The following is a 15530-nucleotide window of genomic DNA, read 5'->3' on the forward strand; positions in this document are numbered from 1 at the left end:
ATGGAACGCCCTGCCTGAGGATCTGAGAGAGGCCCCCCACACTGGACACATTTAAAAGCAGGTTAAAAACCTCACTTTTTAACACAGCCTACAGCTAAATTCAGTGTGTGTGTGTGTTTTATATATTTTGCTATTTTTATATATTCTGCTCTGTTGTTACTTTTCATTAACCAGTGTTTGTGGCACTTTTATTCATTTTACTCAGTTTAAAACTTGATTGTACTTTTCTAAAATTTGCCTGTAATTTTATTTACTTATTTATTGTGAGGGGGGAGATTTTATTGATTTCATTGTTTTATTGTGTGAAGCACTTCGTGTTACATTCATTTGTATGAAAAGTGCCCAAAAATACCAAGCTTATTATTTCTGATTTCTCCCAATTTAGTGGCCAATAGAGCCCCTATTTTAGTTCAAACACCTATCCTCATACTGCATGTGTTTGCCAACTGCATCTCTCCGGCCGGCAGTCTTGAAGGAGAGGCCTCGCCACTTTCGTGAGAAGGCGAATCCAGGCCGAACCACCGCTTTTTCTGACACACACAGAGACGCATTCATGTGATGAACACAAGCTGACTCCGCCCCCCTCCCGAAGACAGCATTGCCAATTACTGCTGCTTCATCGAGTCCGGCCATAGTCGGAGCTGACGAGACCGGGGCGCGAACCTCTGGTCCCCAGTGGACAACTGCATTGACACAAAGCTGATCCTTAGACCGCTACACCACCGCGGACCCAATACCAAGATATATTTACTATGCAGGTGGCTGGCTTGACAGAGGAAGCTACAGAGAACAGGAAGAGATGGAAACAGATGATCCGTTGTGGCGACCCCTAATGGGATCAGCCAAAAGTAGTAGCAGTAGTAGTAATAACAACAGGTATTTTTCTATGTAATTGTTTTTCTATATGACTGTGAATGGATTTGCTAACCTTAAAAGATACTGATGCCATGTTAGAATTTACTTAATCATGTACATGTGTCTCCCCGCCTGCCGCCCAATGACTGCTGGGATAGGCTCCAGCATCCCCACGACCCTGAGAGGAGGATAAGCGGTTTGGATGATGCATGGATAAATGTAAACAGCCACTTTCTTGACTGCACCTGTGTCAATTATCCAGTGCAACTCTGATTGTCTGGCAGAAAGAAGACCGAGTTGAAACGCGTACGCACTAAGCCCATTTAATGAAGGCTTTTTAATTTTTGCATAGCAGTGTGCCTTGGTATTTTTTGGTCATGACTTATTGATCAAAAAGAAGTACTAGCCTAACCTCTCTCGTTTTTGGTCTCACGATTTGTCACTGGATCGAAAGAGCACCTATTTTTAGGGTTCAAGCCCGAAGGGCATAAACCCTATTTGTGTGCTAGTTTAATAGTCATAATAATAATATTTTTCTTCTTCAGAAATGTTTGCACAAATTTCTGTGAGATGGTAAATGGTAGAGACATGAGATTTTGCCCATTGATTAGAAGATGTGTCCAAGTGCTGCCCAAGAAATATGACCCCAGTTGGCCAGATGGGGGGCACAATAACCAAAGGTCAAAACCCTCATGCTACATATTTGCCTCAAGAACCACTAAAGTCTACCCGACTAGATTTTTTGCCATTTTTAATTTTTTTTTAACATTTTTGACATCTCCTCCTAAACTGTAGGTCTGACTGTTACCAGCTTTTCTGTGGATCATTGGACCAGGCCTATCAATGTATAAAGATTGTTGATAGTTTATTTAGTTTTCCAAATATTGACCAATTAACTCCAAAAGGGCATGGTCCAGCACATAAATAGACAGTGGGTCAATCATCACAAAACTTGCAGGATATATCCACATATGTACCTGAAACATACCCTGAAAGTTTAATTAAAACCGACCACTAGGGGTGGAACAAATACAAAAAAAAAAAAGGGGGCCTGACATAACACAAATCAGACTACGAATCAGAAATTGTTTGTCCATTCATTACAAAACTCACCGGACATGTTTCATATCAATGTTGAACCACATGTATAAACCTATTTAGAAATTGCTCCATAGGGAGCACCACCAGTTCCAAACATGTGCATTGACCTGGTGCAAATTTGGCCATAAATCAATGACAGTTTGTCCAAATATCAAACTTGTTGGATATTTTTAATTAAGCTGTTGAAGCTTTCATCTTCTAACAGTATGTGTTGGCTTGTACCCCAGAATCACCGCTTGCGGCTGTATTTTGATACCTGCATTCATGAAAAACACTCCTTAGCCAATCCACTGGCGTTTGCTCTCTCTACTGAAGAATTCAGCTTTTTGAATTGAAAGAAGCTTTTCTCAAATAAGGATAACTGCAGATTTTTTTCTGATAGTAAGTCAGTTTTATATCACATCTGAAAATGTTGCCCCTTACCTGACAAATGAATATACATGCATGTCAGAAGACTACCAGACCATTCCCTCAACCATACCACCCAACAATCCGGCTGCATTTTTTTTTTTATTCCATTAACAGTGTAAATAAAAAAGCCGATGGGAAGATTGAATAAATCAGTGTAACAGCAGTGCGAAGCCAAGATAGATCAACAGTTTCAAAAGGGAAGCCTGGTGAACCACCTGGATCAGGACCCATTTAGATGAACAGTCATGAGTGCAGAAGTCATCGAGCCTACCTCATTGCCATGTTTCTGTAGGAACTCAATTTCCTGTTGTGTAAAAGTTGTCATGGAGATGGACTTGACTCTGTGGGGCGGGTTGAGTCCTCGTCTGGGGAAGGATGAGAACAGAGGAGCAGGGGTTAATCTAATTTTAACACATCACACGTCAAAACCTCATCTCGTCTCTTGACAAGATCCAGAGCCTACTTCTGAGGCAGGGCCACTTAATTAGCATCACGCTGACTTATTGGTGTGTGAAACTGGGACGAGGAGGATAGCGACACACAAGTCAGGAAATGAGAGGGAGATAATGAAAGAGGGAGCGAAAGAAAACCAAGAGGAGAAGAAAAGAACAATAGCAGTGGGTGAAACAATGCCATTGACTGAACCAGAGTTGTTAGTGCAGCACAAGAACAAGAGAGCTGACTTAATATAGAAACTCCCATTATAGAGCAACACCCATTAGCCCACACAGGCCCTTCTGGTTTCTTTGGCAAGGTCATAACACATCACAAGATCAAAACCCAAATTACGAATCTATTAATTGCAGTACTTAAAAAGATCCATCAGAAACCTTTTGCCATTTATCCTTTTTTTTCCCCATTAGGCTCAATACTAACAATGTATGTTAATCTCATGCCATGTATTTTGTGTTTTCAGATTTAGGGCTGTTGGATTACTTCTCATTTTTCAGAGTGTTAAAACTTCCACCCACACTTCCCCTGAACTTCTAGAGAACCCAACCCATGGGTAATGACACCACATAAGCCTTTCCACCGGCTAGACAGAACTCTAAGCAGGTGCGCAAGTACCATTACAAAATGCTTTAATGTGTTTGGTTTTGGTGTGTGTGTAAGATGGAAGAACGGAATAGAAGAGCAATTTCCTGTCTTTACCCTCCTGTTTTTTGCGCAGGCCTGACTCTACTGTGGAGGAAGAGTAGGGGAGCTGAGTGAAAATATGGCTGAATAAGGTATCCAATATTTAATCCAACCTACTTTTAGCATCCATTTATCTAGCCAGACAGTTCCCCCCCACTAAAAGCACTCTACAACACTGCTATGTTGCTAGCAGAATTAATCATGGTCTCAACATTTTCTGCTCAAGTATTTGACTATAATTTTGTCAAGGTCTTGGAATAGACATCCGCACCTGCACACAAGAAATGTTCTGCTCTTATAGTCTCATTCAACACCACCTGCCTAGTCTGCCTGCACATGCATATACATCACATTTCATGATACTGTCCAATCCGTATAGCACATCCAGATCCCCAGTAAGACAAAACTTCCTTATCAAGTCCTTATCTAGTGTTGTGCCGCATAGAGCACATCACAAATACAAACTTTGTAAGATGAAAAGCTTCAACTTTCAATATGCCCATAGCAATACCTAGTGCAGGGAGGTCCTTGGCCTCTGTCCTGTCCCAATCAGAGCATGTGAAGATGGATTGATCTATCAGAAATGAAAATGAGATATTCTACTGTTAAACTCAATTTAACAAGTAGTGGCGGGTGGTAACCTGCACACATACCTGGCAGATTAGCTCGTTGTCTGTTGTTATGTCAGGGCTTTTAAATTTTATACACCATTAGAAAGTGCATGGTGAAGAGTATGTGTCGACCCTTTCTCCTTTATACTTTTAAGAGAATCTTGGGAAGTCTAAAGTAGCCTAAATTATGGTGCATTTTAGAACTGACAATGGACATCTGATTAACATCAGATTTAAGGAGAATTTATCTTTGAGATTGTATCGTGACACTTCTGTAAATTGGGAAGTGATTTCCACTTCCTGTAGATCACATTCCACATTCATCTGTTTGAGGAAAATGTTAATATGAAGACTCCTCCCCATTAAACATGATATAGCCTGAATAGTACTACAAATAGTTAACGTCTGATGAGAATTTTAATTATTTGATTAACATTTTCAGCCACACTACCCACCACAAATGGAAACCTCACAAAGCTGACATCAGAATTTCCCATACAACATTAATATTGGTGTGGTCAACCTAGGTTTATTAGCCAAAGCCTAAGTAAATTTTCATCATATTCATTTTGAGCATTGTAATAAAAAGGAGCAGATTCTTGAAGTTAGCATTTGTGCTTACAACTGCTGCAGGGAGTTTTGGACTTTTGATGTCTCTGCTTCCACCTGTGGACAAAAGCAATATTTCATAGAAGACCAACTTCAATTTATGTATGCAAGTATTGCCTCATGCTGTGAAGATCTACTTTCTCCCTCTGGTATCTTGTGAATTTGTTTTGAAGAGAAGTGAGATGTAATGGTGTTTTGGAAAAATGTTTTTTGCAAGATATATAGTTTCAAGCACACACCTTAATCTCTTGGAATGGATCCTCGGACAAGAGACACGCCGACGACGACGACGAGCAATAGAGTAACGTATCTCTAATTTCAGCTATGTATCTTGCCTTTATGCCAGAAATTGTTTCATCAGATTTTGCAAGGAATACGATCTGAAGACAAGCATTTGGAATCATAGCTATACTTTTCTCTTTATTGGTCTCATTTGCTTATGTAAGTCATATAAAGGCATCAAAATTGAGACTGATAATCAGTGAAAACTTCCTTGTAGCAGCTTTAATATAGAACGCGTGTTTAGTGTTATTGATTAGGAGGCATACCTGTGGAGGCATGGAGATGTTTAGGAGAGGTGGCAGTGGGTTTTTAACTAGATTGTTTAACACAATCTTGGAAAGCGAGAGGAAACCTGAGGAGTGGAGAAGAAGTATACTGGTACCGATTTTCAAGAACAAGGGTGATGTGCAGAACTATATCAACTACAGGGGTATAAAGTTGATCAGCGACAGCACGAAGAAATGGGAAAGAGTAATAGAAGCTAGGTTAAGAGGAGAGGTGATGATTAGCGAGCGGCAGTATGGTTTCATGCCACGAAAGAGCACCACAGATGTGATGTTTGCTTTGAGAATGTTGATAGAGAAGTATAGAGAAGGCCAGAAGGAGTTACATTGTGTCTTATGGGTAGCAATTGTACAGAAAACGGCTTGTGTTCTGTTATAACAGGTGTCTGAAACTGAGATTTGACCAGAAATGTAAAGCGCTTTGAGTGGCTGTTGCAGCTAGAAAAGTGCTATATAAAATGCAACTTGACTGATTGACTGATTGTCTTTGTAGATTTAGAGAAAACATATGACAGGGTGCTGAGAGAGGAGGTGTGGTATTATATGAGGAAGTTGGGAGTTGCAGAGAAATATGTAGGAGTGGTGCAGGATATGTATGAGGGAAGTGTAACAATGGTGAGGTGTGTGGTTGGAATGACAGATGGGTTCAAGGTGGAGGTGGGATTAAATCAAGGATCGGCTCTGAGCCCTTTCTTGTTTGCAATGGTGATGGATAGGTTGATGGACAAGATCAGGGAGGAGTCTCCATGGACTATGATGTTCACGGATGACATTGTGATCTGTAGCGAAAGTAGGGTGCAAGTTGAGGAGAACCTGGAGAGGTGGAGGTATGCACTGGAGAGAAGAGGAATGAAAGTCAATAGGAACAAGACGGAATACCAATGTGTGAATGAGAGGGAGGACAGCGGAATGGTGAGGATGCAAGGAATAGAGGTGATGAAGGCATATAAGTTTAAATACTTGGGGTCAACTGTCCAAAGTAACGGGGAGTGCAGTAGAGAGGTGAAGAGGGTGGAGAAGAGTGTCAGGAGTGATTTGCGACAGAAGGGTACCAGCAAGAGTTAAAGGGAAGGTTTACAAGATGGTTGTGAAACCAGCTATGTTATATGGTTTGGAAACAGTGGCACTGCCGAAAAGACAGGAGGCAGGGCTGGAGGTGGCAGAGTTGAACATGCTAAGATTTTCACTTGGAGTGACAAAGAAGGACAAGATTAGGAACGATTATATTAGAAGGATCACTCAAGCTGGATGGTTTGGAGACAAAGCAAGGGAGGCAAGATTGAGTTGGCTTGGACATGTGTGGAGGAGAGATGCCGGGTATATTGGGAAAGGATGCTGAATATGAAGCTGCCAGGGAAGAGGAAAAGAGGAAGGTAAAAGAGGAGGTTTATGCATGTGGTGAGGGAAGATATGCAGGTGACTGGTGTGACAGAGGAAGATGCAGAAGACAGGAAGAAATGGAAACGGATGAGCCGCTGTGGCGACTCCTAACGGGAGCAGCCGAAAGTTATAGTAGTAGTTAGTGTTACTGATTCAGTGCTGTTTAGAAGTAGTGATTGGTATTCGTCACAAGTGGTATTTCATCTATTCGCACCAATGAAGGCCACCATGACTACTGAAAAGGCACAAATACACTTACTTCACAGAAAAATCTAAAGTTACCTATTGGCTTTCAATCTGCTTTATGCACAACAGAAAACTAGTGATAATCAGACCTGTGTTAACTAAAGAATTAACTTGCAGTGGAAGTTAGTCAACACTCACTTCAATGTCTCATGAGAAACTGGAGCAGAACTTACTAAATGAATTGTCAACAAAATGGGGGGGGGGGGGGTTAAGACCCGATCCAATGAAAATCAAGTTTTTAACCTTGTTAGCATGTACATGTGGTGTTAGGGTAATTGTACAAGATATCAGGAGCAAACCAAGCAGTCAACACCAAGGCTAAGCCTATCTGCATTGAAACTGCAGTGTAGCATGGGAAGTCTCAAAAAAACTGATTCAGACAGGCAGGGTTTCATATGTCACAAACCTGAAGGAACTAATCTCGTTAAAAGATGGAGTAGTGCCTTACATATCATAATGTGCACCCACTTCGGTGATGCAAGCCAGAGAAGCTGGGCGTAGCTACTTATCTTAATTGTGCCAGCGCCATTACTTCCAAAATGATGGCAGACATGTCTTTTTCTTTTCCAGAAGGATTAACCGTGACCCTTCATTTGTTACCAAAAGATCTGAAAATCTGAGAAAAATGGGTGCAGTTTATTTGGAAAAGTTGTAATGTCCCAACCAAACTTCCAGAGAAAACGTGGGTTTGCAGTTGCCATTTTTAAGAGCACTGTTTTGTTTTGGGTTTTTTTATTTGTTTGTTTGTTGTTGTTTTTTTGTAAATACTTTATACTTCATTGATCCCCATAGGAAAATTATGCTCTGCATTTAACCCATCCTAGCTGTGTAGCTAGGAGCAGTGGGCAGCCGCCATGCAGCACCCAGGGACCAACGCCAGTTTGTCTTGCCATGCCTCGGTCAAGGGCACAGACAGGAGTACTAACTAGGGGTGTCCCGATCCGATCCACGGCATCGGGTCAATACTGGCCCAGAATGCTGGATCGGATATCGGAGGGGAGGGGGAAAAAATAATCCGATACAATCCATTGGGAAATCTAGCTTAAACCATTGCCTAAATGCTTTTATATTAGTTCTTCGTCGCCGTCTTCATGTTTTGCTTCTTATTCTTCTCCCGGTTTACTGGCAGATCGCAAACAACTTTTAAGTTGCATACCGCCACCTACTGTACAAGAATGTGTAACATCTTCTTTCTGGATTCTTCATATTAGCACTTTCCGTGCCGCGCACCTCTGGTTAAGTGATGCAGTGTGTCAAGTGACAACAACAGTAATAGAATTACTCGCAAGTGTATGAACGTTAACTACCTGTGGAATAGTCATGTAAGTGGTGTGGAAGTATTTCAGTGGGGGGGGGGGGGGAATCCAACAGCCGAATGCAGAATTTAAAAATCAAGCAGCTAGGTCAGTAAAGTCATTTTAAACTGTGTTTGTTAATGTTATGTTATTTATTTGGAATGTCATACACATTTAAGTTGTGTTTTACGGCGGCATTTGCACATAGCTGCACTGTACGGGATAGTTTTGTATGTTTTTTACAATGCCGATTGTTTTGACTTTAAACCTGTTCGCTTTTAAGTACTGCAGTACCTGTTTTTCTTTCTTTCTTTTTTTTTGTAGATGAATAAAGGATGGCAGTCTTTCACAACCAACTGTTGTTGTGGACTATATACACTGGGGAAGCATGCGTTTGTTCTCCATTTGAGTGAGATGTTTTTAGGCTGGTGATTGGCTATCATAAGCAAAGTGCTTCATGCCATAAAACCTATATTGAAGCTCGACGCAATGCAATGCATTTATCCTGGGGACACAGCGAGTACAAGCCAACATGTTGGTCAGCCGATGGGTCTATTTTTTTTTCTCCAGAGACTTTCTATGGTGTTCAAAGCGTTTCTTCCTAACAGCGCATCTGAGTGTTTATCTTTACAAGGTACATAACTTGTCAGAGCTGGCAAGCAGGACCAAGGTCTACCGAACATTAGCAACACGTTATTAGCTGACTGATAACATGAGGTTATATGTTACTGTTGCATTTCTAACGTTGTAGAAAGCAATACATAAAATACATTACCATTCTGATCGAGCCACTTGTACGCAATTGTGGCAAGTCTGTTGCCATGAGGGGGTTTGGACACAGTGTAGAGCCAGCTACAGATCTGGCCGGCACGGAAAGCTTTCCCAGTCTTTTCCTGGTGCACCTCACGTCCCTTCCTCCCTTCCCCGGCTCTGCTTCCACACAGAGACAGCCATTGGCGACGGCCCTGCCTGGCACAGTGTGCTGTCCGTGGAACACGCGGTATCTCCCTTGATCCCTTGCCCACGGCCCAGCACTCCTACATGGCGTCAGTTCATTCGAGTTCTCCGTCTCTCTCTCTCTCTCTCTCTCTCTCTCCGTCTGTCTGCGCTAGCCTGCCGTCTGTCTCCTCCATCTGAGTCATCTGGGATATTTAGCCCCGCCTGGTGTGGCGATCGTGCTGAGGCTCCGCTTGCCATGCTGGCCCAAGAGAGGGAACTGGGGGCTCAACGGGGGTGATAAAGGCGCCACAATCACACCAACTTGCCTCCTCTTCCCCGCTATCACTAACAAGCCATAGCAACACTGTCAACATTTCTCTTCTTCGAAATCAGTTTCCGGTTTGAACATATATGGCTAAATTACTCCTATATTACCACTTGCCATTGCCAGGAGGATTGCCGTGACTTGTACATCAGGGAGACCAAAGAGACACTGGCCAAGAGGATGGCACAACACGGAAAAGCTAACGCGTCAGGCCAGGATACCGCAGTCTTCAGCCATCTAAAGGCCAGTGGCCACTCTTTCAAGGATGAGGATGTGCACATCCTTGATAGGGAGGAACGCTGGTTTGGACAGGGAGTTAAAGAGGCCATCTATGTAAAGAGGGAACGTATAGGAGCAGTGGGCAGCTGCAGCGCCCGGGGACTGCCTTGGTCAGGGGCACAGGCAGAAGCAATAACCTAACATGCACGTTTTTTCATGGTGGTAGGAAACCAGAGCACCCGGAGAAAACCCACGCAGACACGGGCAGAACATGCAAACTCCATACAGAAAGAACCTGGTATGGCCTGGGGTTCGAACCCAGGAGCTTCTTGCTGTGAGGCAACAGTGTTAACCAGTTGAGACTGAAGAGGTCACTTAGACGAGTGACGAAACGTTTTTCTCAATAAATATTGTGTCTAGATGAACCGATTCACCTTTCTATGATTTCCTTACCTGGATTGTTGAGCATGCATAAAGACACTTGTCTTGTGTAGCGTACAGTAGCAAGCAAAACAGAAAACAAGCAGAGTTTACTGTTTTTGATGAGCAGAGTCAATGAGGAGCACCAGGTATATGCACTACAGGGGGAGCAGCAGAGGGGTAGGGAGCTGCATGCGAGATTTTAATTAGGGTCAGGGATAATTTGCATATTCATATAGTCTGGATATTTTAATGAGGGAGAAGGAGTAAGATGTGATTTTCAGGATTTTAACTAGATAATTGAACCTATTTTGCAGAAAAAAAACATATCAGACAATTTATTATATCAAGCAGAGCATTTTACATGTCTTAAAACATGAGTGGAAGGGGACTAACTATGTGTAAACAGCCAGCCTGTAGGAAAAACCATACTTCGTAGTATCAAAGAACCTGACATTCTGCTGCCTAATTCTTGGCTCTACACTCACCCGGTGAGCATGATTAGCCCTGGTAAACAGATTGTTAAAGAAAATGCGTAAAAATATACATAGAGTACAACATTTTGTGCAGTTAAAAAGGCTTCAAAGTTGAGAGAGCGAGAGAAAGAAAACAGCCAATACCTTCTTTTTTTTTGGTTTGTGTGTGTGTGTATTTCATCACTACCACCAACACGAATTGATGTAGGAAGGACAGCACAAACAGTATCTCCTTGGTGACATAACAACAGCCATAGAGGAGTCTGAGCTGAGACAGTGTAATGGTAGACAAGGCTGCTAAATTATTCACTGCTCTTGCAGCACTTGTTCCCTGCTCCACCCATTTTTCTATCTCTAGCTACACCTCATCAACCAATCAGCAGAACGTTATATAGAGTGTCACTAACAACAGGTAATGTTGAGAGTGAGGTTTGATATCACTGAAAATAACTATATCTAAAAGCAGGCACCATTCAATGGCTGTGTTCCCCCTAGAAATGTCCTATTAGTGGGTAGGAGAGGTGAGGTGTTGGTATGCTGTCCACTCCAGCGAGTAGCGAAATTTTTGTCTGGTTCACCAAGTTTACTCCATTTGGTCATCACAGCCTTTTGTTACACCACACTACAGCCAGTTTCACTGTGGCAATTACTGTCATTGTCAGGCGAAACCTACAAATCCGCAAAGGAGCTCGCTTTAAAGGAGATGAAAAAAAGCATTGCCATTTCACCATTTTACAACCAAACATTATATTTCCACATGTAAAAACTTGTTCTTTTGTCAGGGAACACTGAGGTGTTCACAAACCTCAAGGAGTGTGTGTGTGTATATATATACACATACACTACCGTTCAAAAGTTTGGGATCACCCAAACAATTTCGTGTTTTCCATGAAAAGTCACACTTATTCACCACCATATGTTGTGAAATGAATAGAAAATAGAGTCACGACATTGACAAGGTTAGAAATAATGATTTGTATTTGAAATAAGATTTTTTTTACATCAAACTTTGCTTTCGTCAAAGAATCCTCCATTTGCAGCAATTACAGCATTGCAGACCTTTGGCATTCTAGCTGTTAATTTGTTGAGGTAATCTGGAGAAATTGCACCCCACGCTTCCAGAAGCAGCTCCCACAAGTTGGATTGGTTGGATGGGCACTTCTTTGAGCAGATTGAGTTTCTGGAGCATCACATTTGTGGGGTCAATTAAACGCTCAAAATGGCCAGAAAAAGAGAACTTTCATCTGAAACTCGACAGTCTATTCTTGTTCTTAGAAATGAAGGCTATTCCATGCGAGAAATTGCTAAGAAATTGAAGATTTCCTACACCGGTGTGTACTACTCCCTTCAGAGGACAGCACAAACAGGCTCTAACAGGTACTATTTAATGAAGATGCCAGTTGGGGACCTGTGAGGCGTCTGTTTCTCAAACTAGAGACTCTAATGTACTTATCTTCTTGCTCAGTTGTGCAACGCGGCCTCCCACTTCTTTTTCTACTCTGGTTAGAACCTGTTTGTGCTGTCCTCTGAAGGGAGTAGTACACACCGGTGTAGGAAATCTTCAATTTCTTAGCAATTTCTCGCATGGAATAGCCTTCATTTCTAAGAATAAGAATAGACTGTCGAGTTTCAGATGAAAGTTCTCTTTTTCTGGCCATTTTGAGCGTTTAATTGACCCCACAAATGTGATGCTCCAGAAACTCAATCTGCTCAAAGAAGTGCCCATCCAACCAATCCAACTTGTGGGAGCTGCTTCTGGAAGCGTGGGGTGCAATTTCTCCAGATTACCTCAACAAATTAAAAGCTAGAATGCCAAAGGTCTGCAATGCTGTAATTGCTGCAAATGGAGGATTCTTTGACGAAAGCAAAGTTTGATGTAAAAAAAATCTTATTTCAAATACAAATCATTATTTCTAACCTTGTCAATGTCTTGACTCTATTTTCTATTCATTTCACAACATATGGTGGTGAATAAGTGTGACTTTTCATGGAAAACACAAAATTGTTTGGGTGATCCCAAACTTTTGAACGGTAGTGTACATACATACACACACACACACACACACACACACACACTTGCGTTTATGTAATAAAAAGAAAACCGTCAAATTTGCATATGTGGTTTTTTCCTGACGGAGATATGTGGTTTTAAAATTGCAAGCGGTATGAAAACAGGAGTAGTCTCATCCTGTTAAGAGTCACAAGTTATTGAAATTTTCAACAATGTGGAATGTAAAGAAATCCTTTGGGAAAAAAATGTGAATATGAAACCTATATTTTGTACTCACTGTGTTATAAGTAGGGGTCGACCGATATGTTTTTGTTTGGTTTTTTTCCAGGGCCGATATCAACACCGATTATTGGTAAGTTATAGGGGCCGATAGCTGATATTTGGGGCAGATATTCAGTTGCAGTAAATGTAAAAAATTGTGTGCCAAAATTTACACAAACCCTAACACAAGGCTGCCTTTAAATGAACATATGTTTGATTGAATTTTGTGTAAAACAGAAAATATTTGAAAAAAAATAAAGTACATGACGTTCAAGGCTCTAGATAACAATCTGAGTGGAATTCTGAGGTACTTCGCGATAGTCAGTGTAATACCTGCAGTAGATGGGAGTCTGTGCGCTCCCGCTCTGGTTCAGCAGTAGTAGCCGGCACGGAAGATGGACAAAATGCATTTTAGCCACTTAAGAAAAGGCTCACCTAAAAAAATAAAATCTGTTTAAGTGTACGCTATTTTAAATATTTTCACCACTTCATCTTGCCATCAGACAGACCTTTCATGTGGAACTACATTCTCTCAACCGAAGAATGTCCGTATTCCTTCACGTTAGTGCACCTATGCAGCACACGTTATTACGCCGCAGATCAGCAGAATCAGATGGACATTCTGCAGTTCAAAGAATGTAGTTCCATGTGAATAGGCCATCTGGACACATCCATGCACAACACTGACAATAACACTATTAACTAAAATATCACACATTAGCTTTTTTCTTTTAGCCTAGTTATATTTGGAGGGTAAGCACAACAAGGTTAAGCACAGCAAACTGTGTTCTCTGTTGTCGAGTTCATGTTGGACTGACATTATGCTCTTTGATGTGTGTGTGGGAGAGGGAGAAAGACGAAGAAACTGTTAGAGATTAAAATGAACTAGTTCATGTTCATTATTTTCAATTTTACACTAAGTTCACATTAATTTCTTTTTTTTTCTAAATGAGCTGCTCTGAGCTTTAAGAGCCTCCTCCTACCCATCCATCCCCTGCCTGCAATCATTGCCACCAGTGCATAAGTAACAATACGTCCCTAATAGGATTTCGGCGTTACCACCCGTCCTCATCGTCTGGGATTAACGACGTTGTATATGATATCAAAACGCACTATATGGACAAAAGTATTGGGACACACCTCTTAATCACTGAATTCAGGGGTTTCATTCCGACCCATTGCCACAGGTGCATAAAATAAAGCAGTTAGCCATGCAGTCACAAACATTTGTGAAAGAATGGGTCGTTCTGAAGAGCTCGGTGAATTCAAGCAAGGTACTGTCATAGGATGCCACCTTTGCAATACGTCAGTTCGTGAAATTTCTTCCCTGCTAGATATTCCGCGGTCAGCTGTAAGTGGTATTATTGAAAAGTGGAAGCGTTTATGAACAACAGCAACTCAGCCACAAAGTGGCAGACCACATAAAGTCACACAGCGGGGTCAACGAGTGCTGAGGCGCATACTGCATAAAAGTAGCCAACACTCTGTTGACTCAATAACTGCAGAGCTCCAAACTTCCTCTGGCATTAACATCAGCACAAAAACTGTACCGGCAGCTTCATGGAATGGGTTTCCATGGCCGAGCAGCTGCATGCAAGCCTTACATCACTAAGCACAATGCCAAGCATCGGATAGAGTGGTGTAAAGCACACTGCCACTGGACTCTGGAGCAGTGGAAATGTGTTTCTTTAGAGTGACGAATCACGCTTCTCTGTCTGGAAGTCTGATGGACGAGGCTGGGTTTAGCGGATGCCAGGAGAAAGTTACCTGCCTGACTGCATTGTGCCAACTGTAAAGTTTGGTGGAGGAGGGATAATGGTATGGAGTTATTTTTCAGGGGTTGAGCTTGGCCCCTTAGTTCCAGTGAAGAGAAATCTTAATGCTTCAGCATACCAAGACATTGTGGACAATTCTATACTTCAGAGCCCTGACCTCAACCTCATCAAACACCTTTGGGATGAACTAGAATGGAGATTGCAAACCAGGTCTTCTCATCCAACATCAGTGCCTGACCTCACAAATGCTCTTCTGGATGAATGGGCAAAAATTCCCAGACACACTCCACAATCTTGTGGAAAGCCTTCCCAGAAGAGTAAAAGCTGTTATAGCTGCAAAGGGGGGACCAACTCCATATTAACGCTTATGGATTTAGAATGGGATGTCATAAAAGCTCCTGTAGGTGTAATGGCCAGATAGCCCAATACTGTTGTCCATATACAAACCCCAATTCCAATGAAGTTGGGACGTTGTGTAAAACGTGAATAAAAACAGAATACAATGATTTGCAAATCCTTTTCGACCTATATTCAATTGAATACACTACAAAGACAAGATATTTAATGTTCAAACTGATAAAATGTTATTGTTTTTTTGCAAATATTCACTCATTTTGAATTTGATGCCTGTAACACGTTCCAAAGAAGCTGGGACAGGGGCAACAAAAGACTGGGAAAGTTGAGGAATGCTCAAAAAACACCTGTTTGGAACATTCCACAGGTGAACAGGTTAATTAGAAACAGGTGAGTGTCATGATTGGGTATAAAAGGAGCATCCCCAAAAGGCTCAGTCGTTCACAAGCAAGGATGGGGTGAGGTTCATCACTTTGTGAACAACTGCGTGAGCAAATAGTCCAACAGTTTAAGAAAAACGTTTCTCAATGTACAATTGC

General features: G+C 41.8%; 1 protein-coding gene across 7 annotated transcripts in view; it reads right to left on the reverse strand.

Annotated features, from left to right (window-relative positions):
* agfg1a (ArfGAP with FG repeats 1a) overlaps nucleotides 1–15530 on the reverse strand; it is a 67772-nt gene that overhangs the window by 40351 nt on the left and 11891 nt on the right. For all 7 annotated transcript variants that reach the window (XM_056283394.1, XM_056283399.1, XM_056283395.1 and 4 more), the window contains exon 2: nucleotides 2639–2732. In XM_056283394.1, the coding sequence (XP_056139369.1) occupies nucleotides 2639–2732 (94 nt within the window). The remainder of the gene's footprint in view (nucleotides 1–2638; nucleotides 2733–15530) is intronic.

Source organism: Lampris incognitus, chromosome 7 (genome assembly GCF_029633865.1).
Source record: "Lampris incognitus isolate fLamInc1 chromosome 7, fLamInc1.hap2, whole genome shotgun sequence".
Classification (NCBI taxonomy): domain Eukaryota; kingdom Metazoa; phylum Chordata; class Actinopteri; order Lampriformes; family Lampridae; genus Lampris; species Lampris incognitus.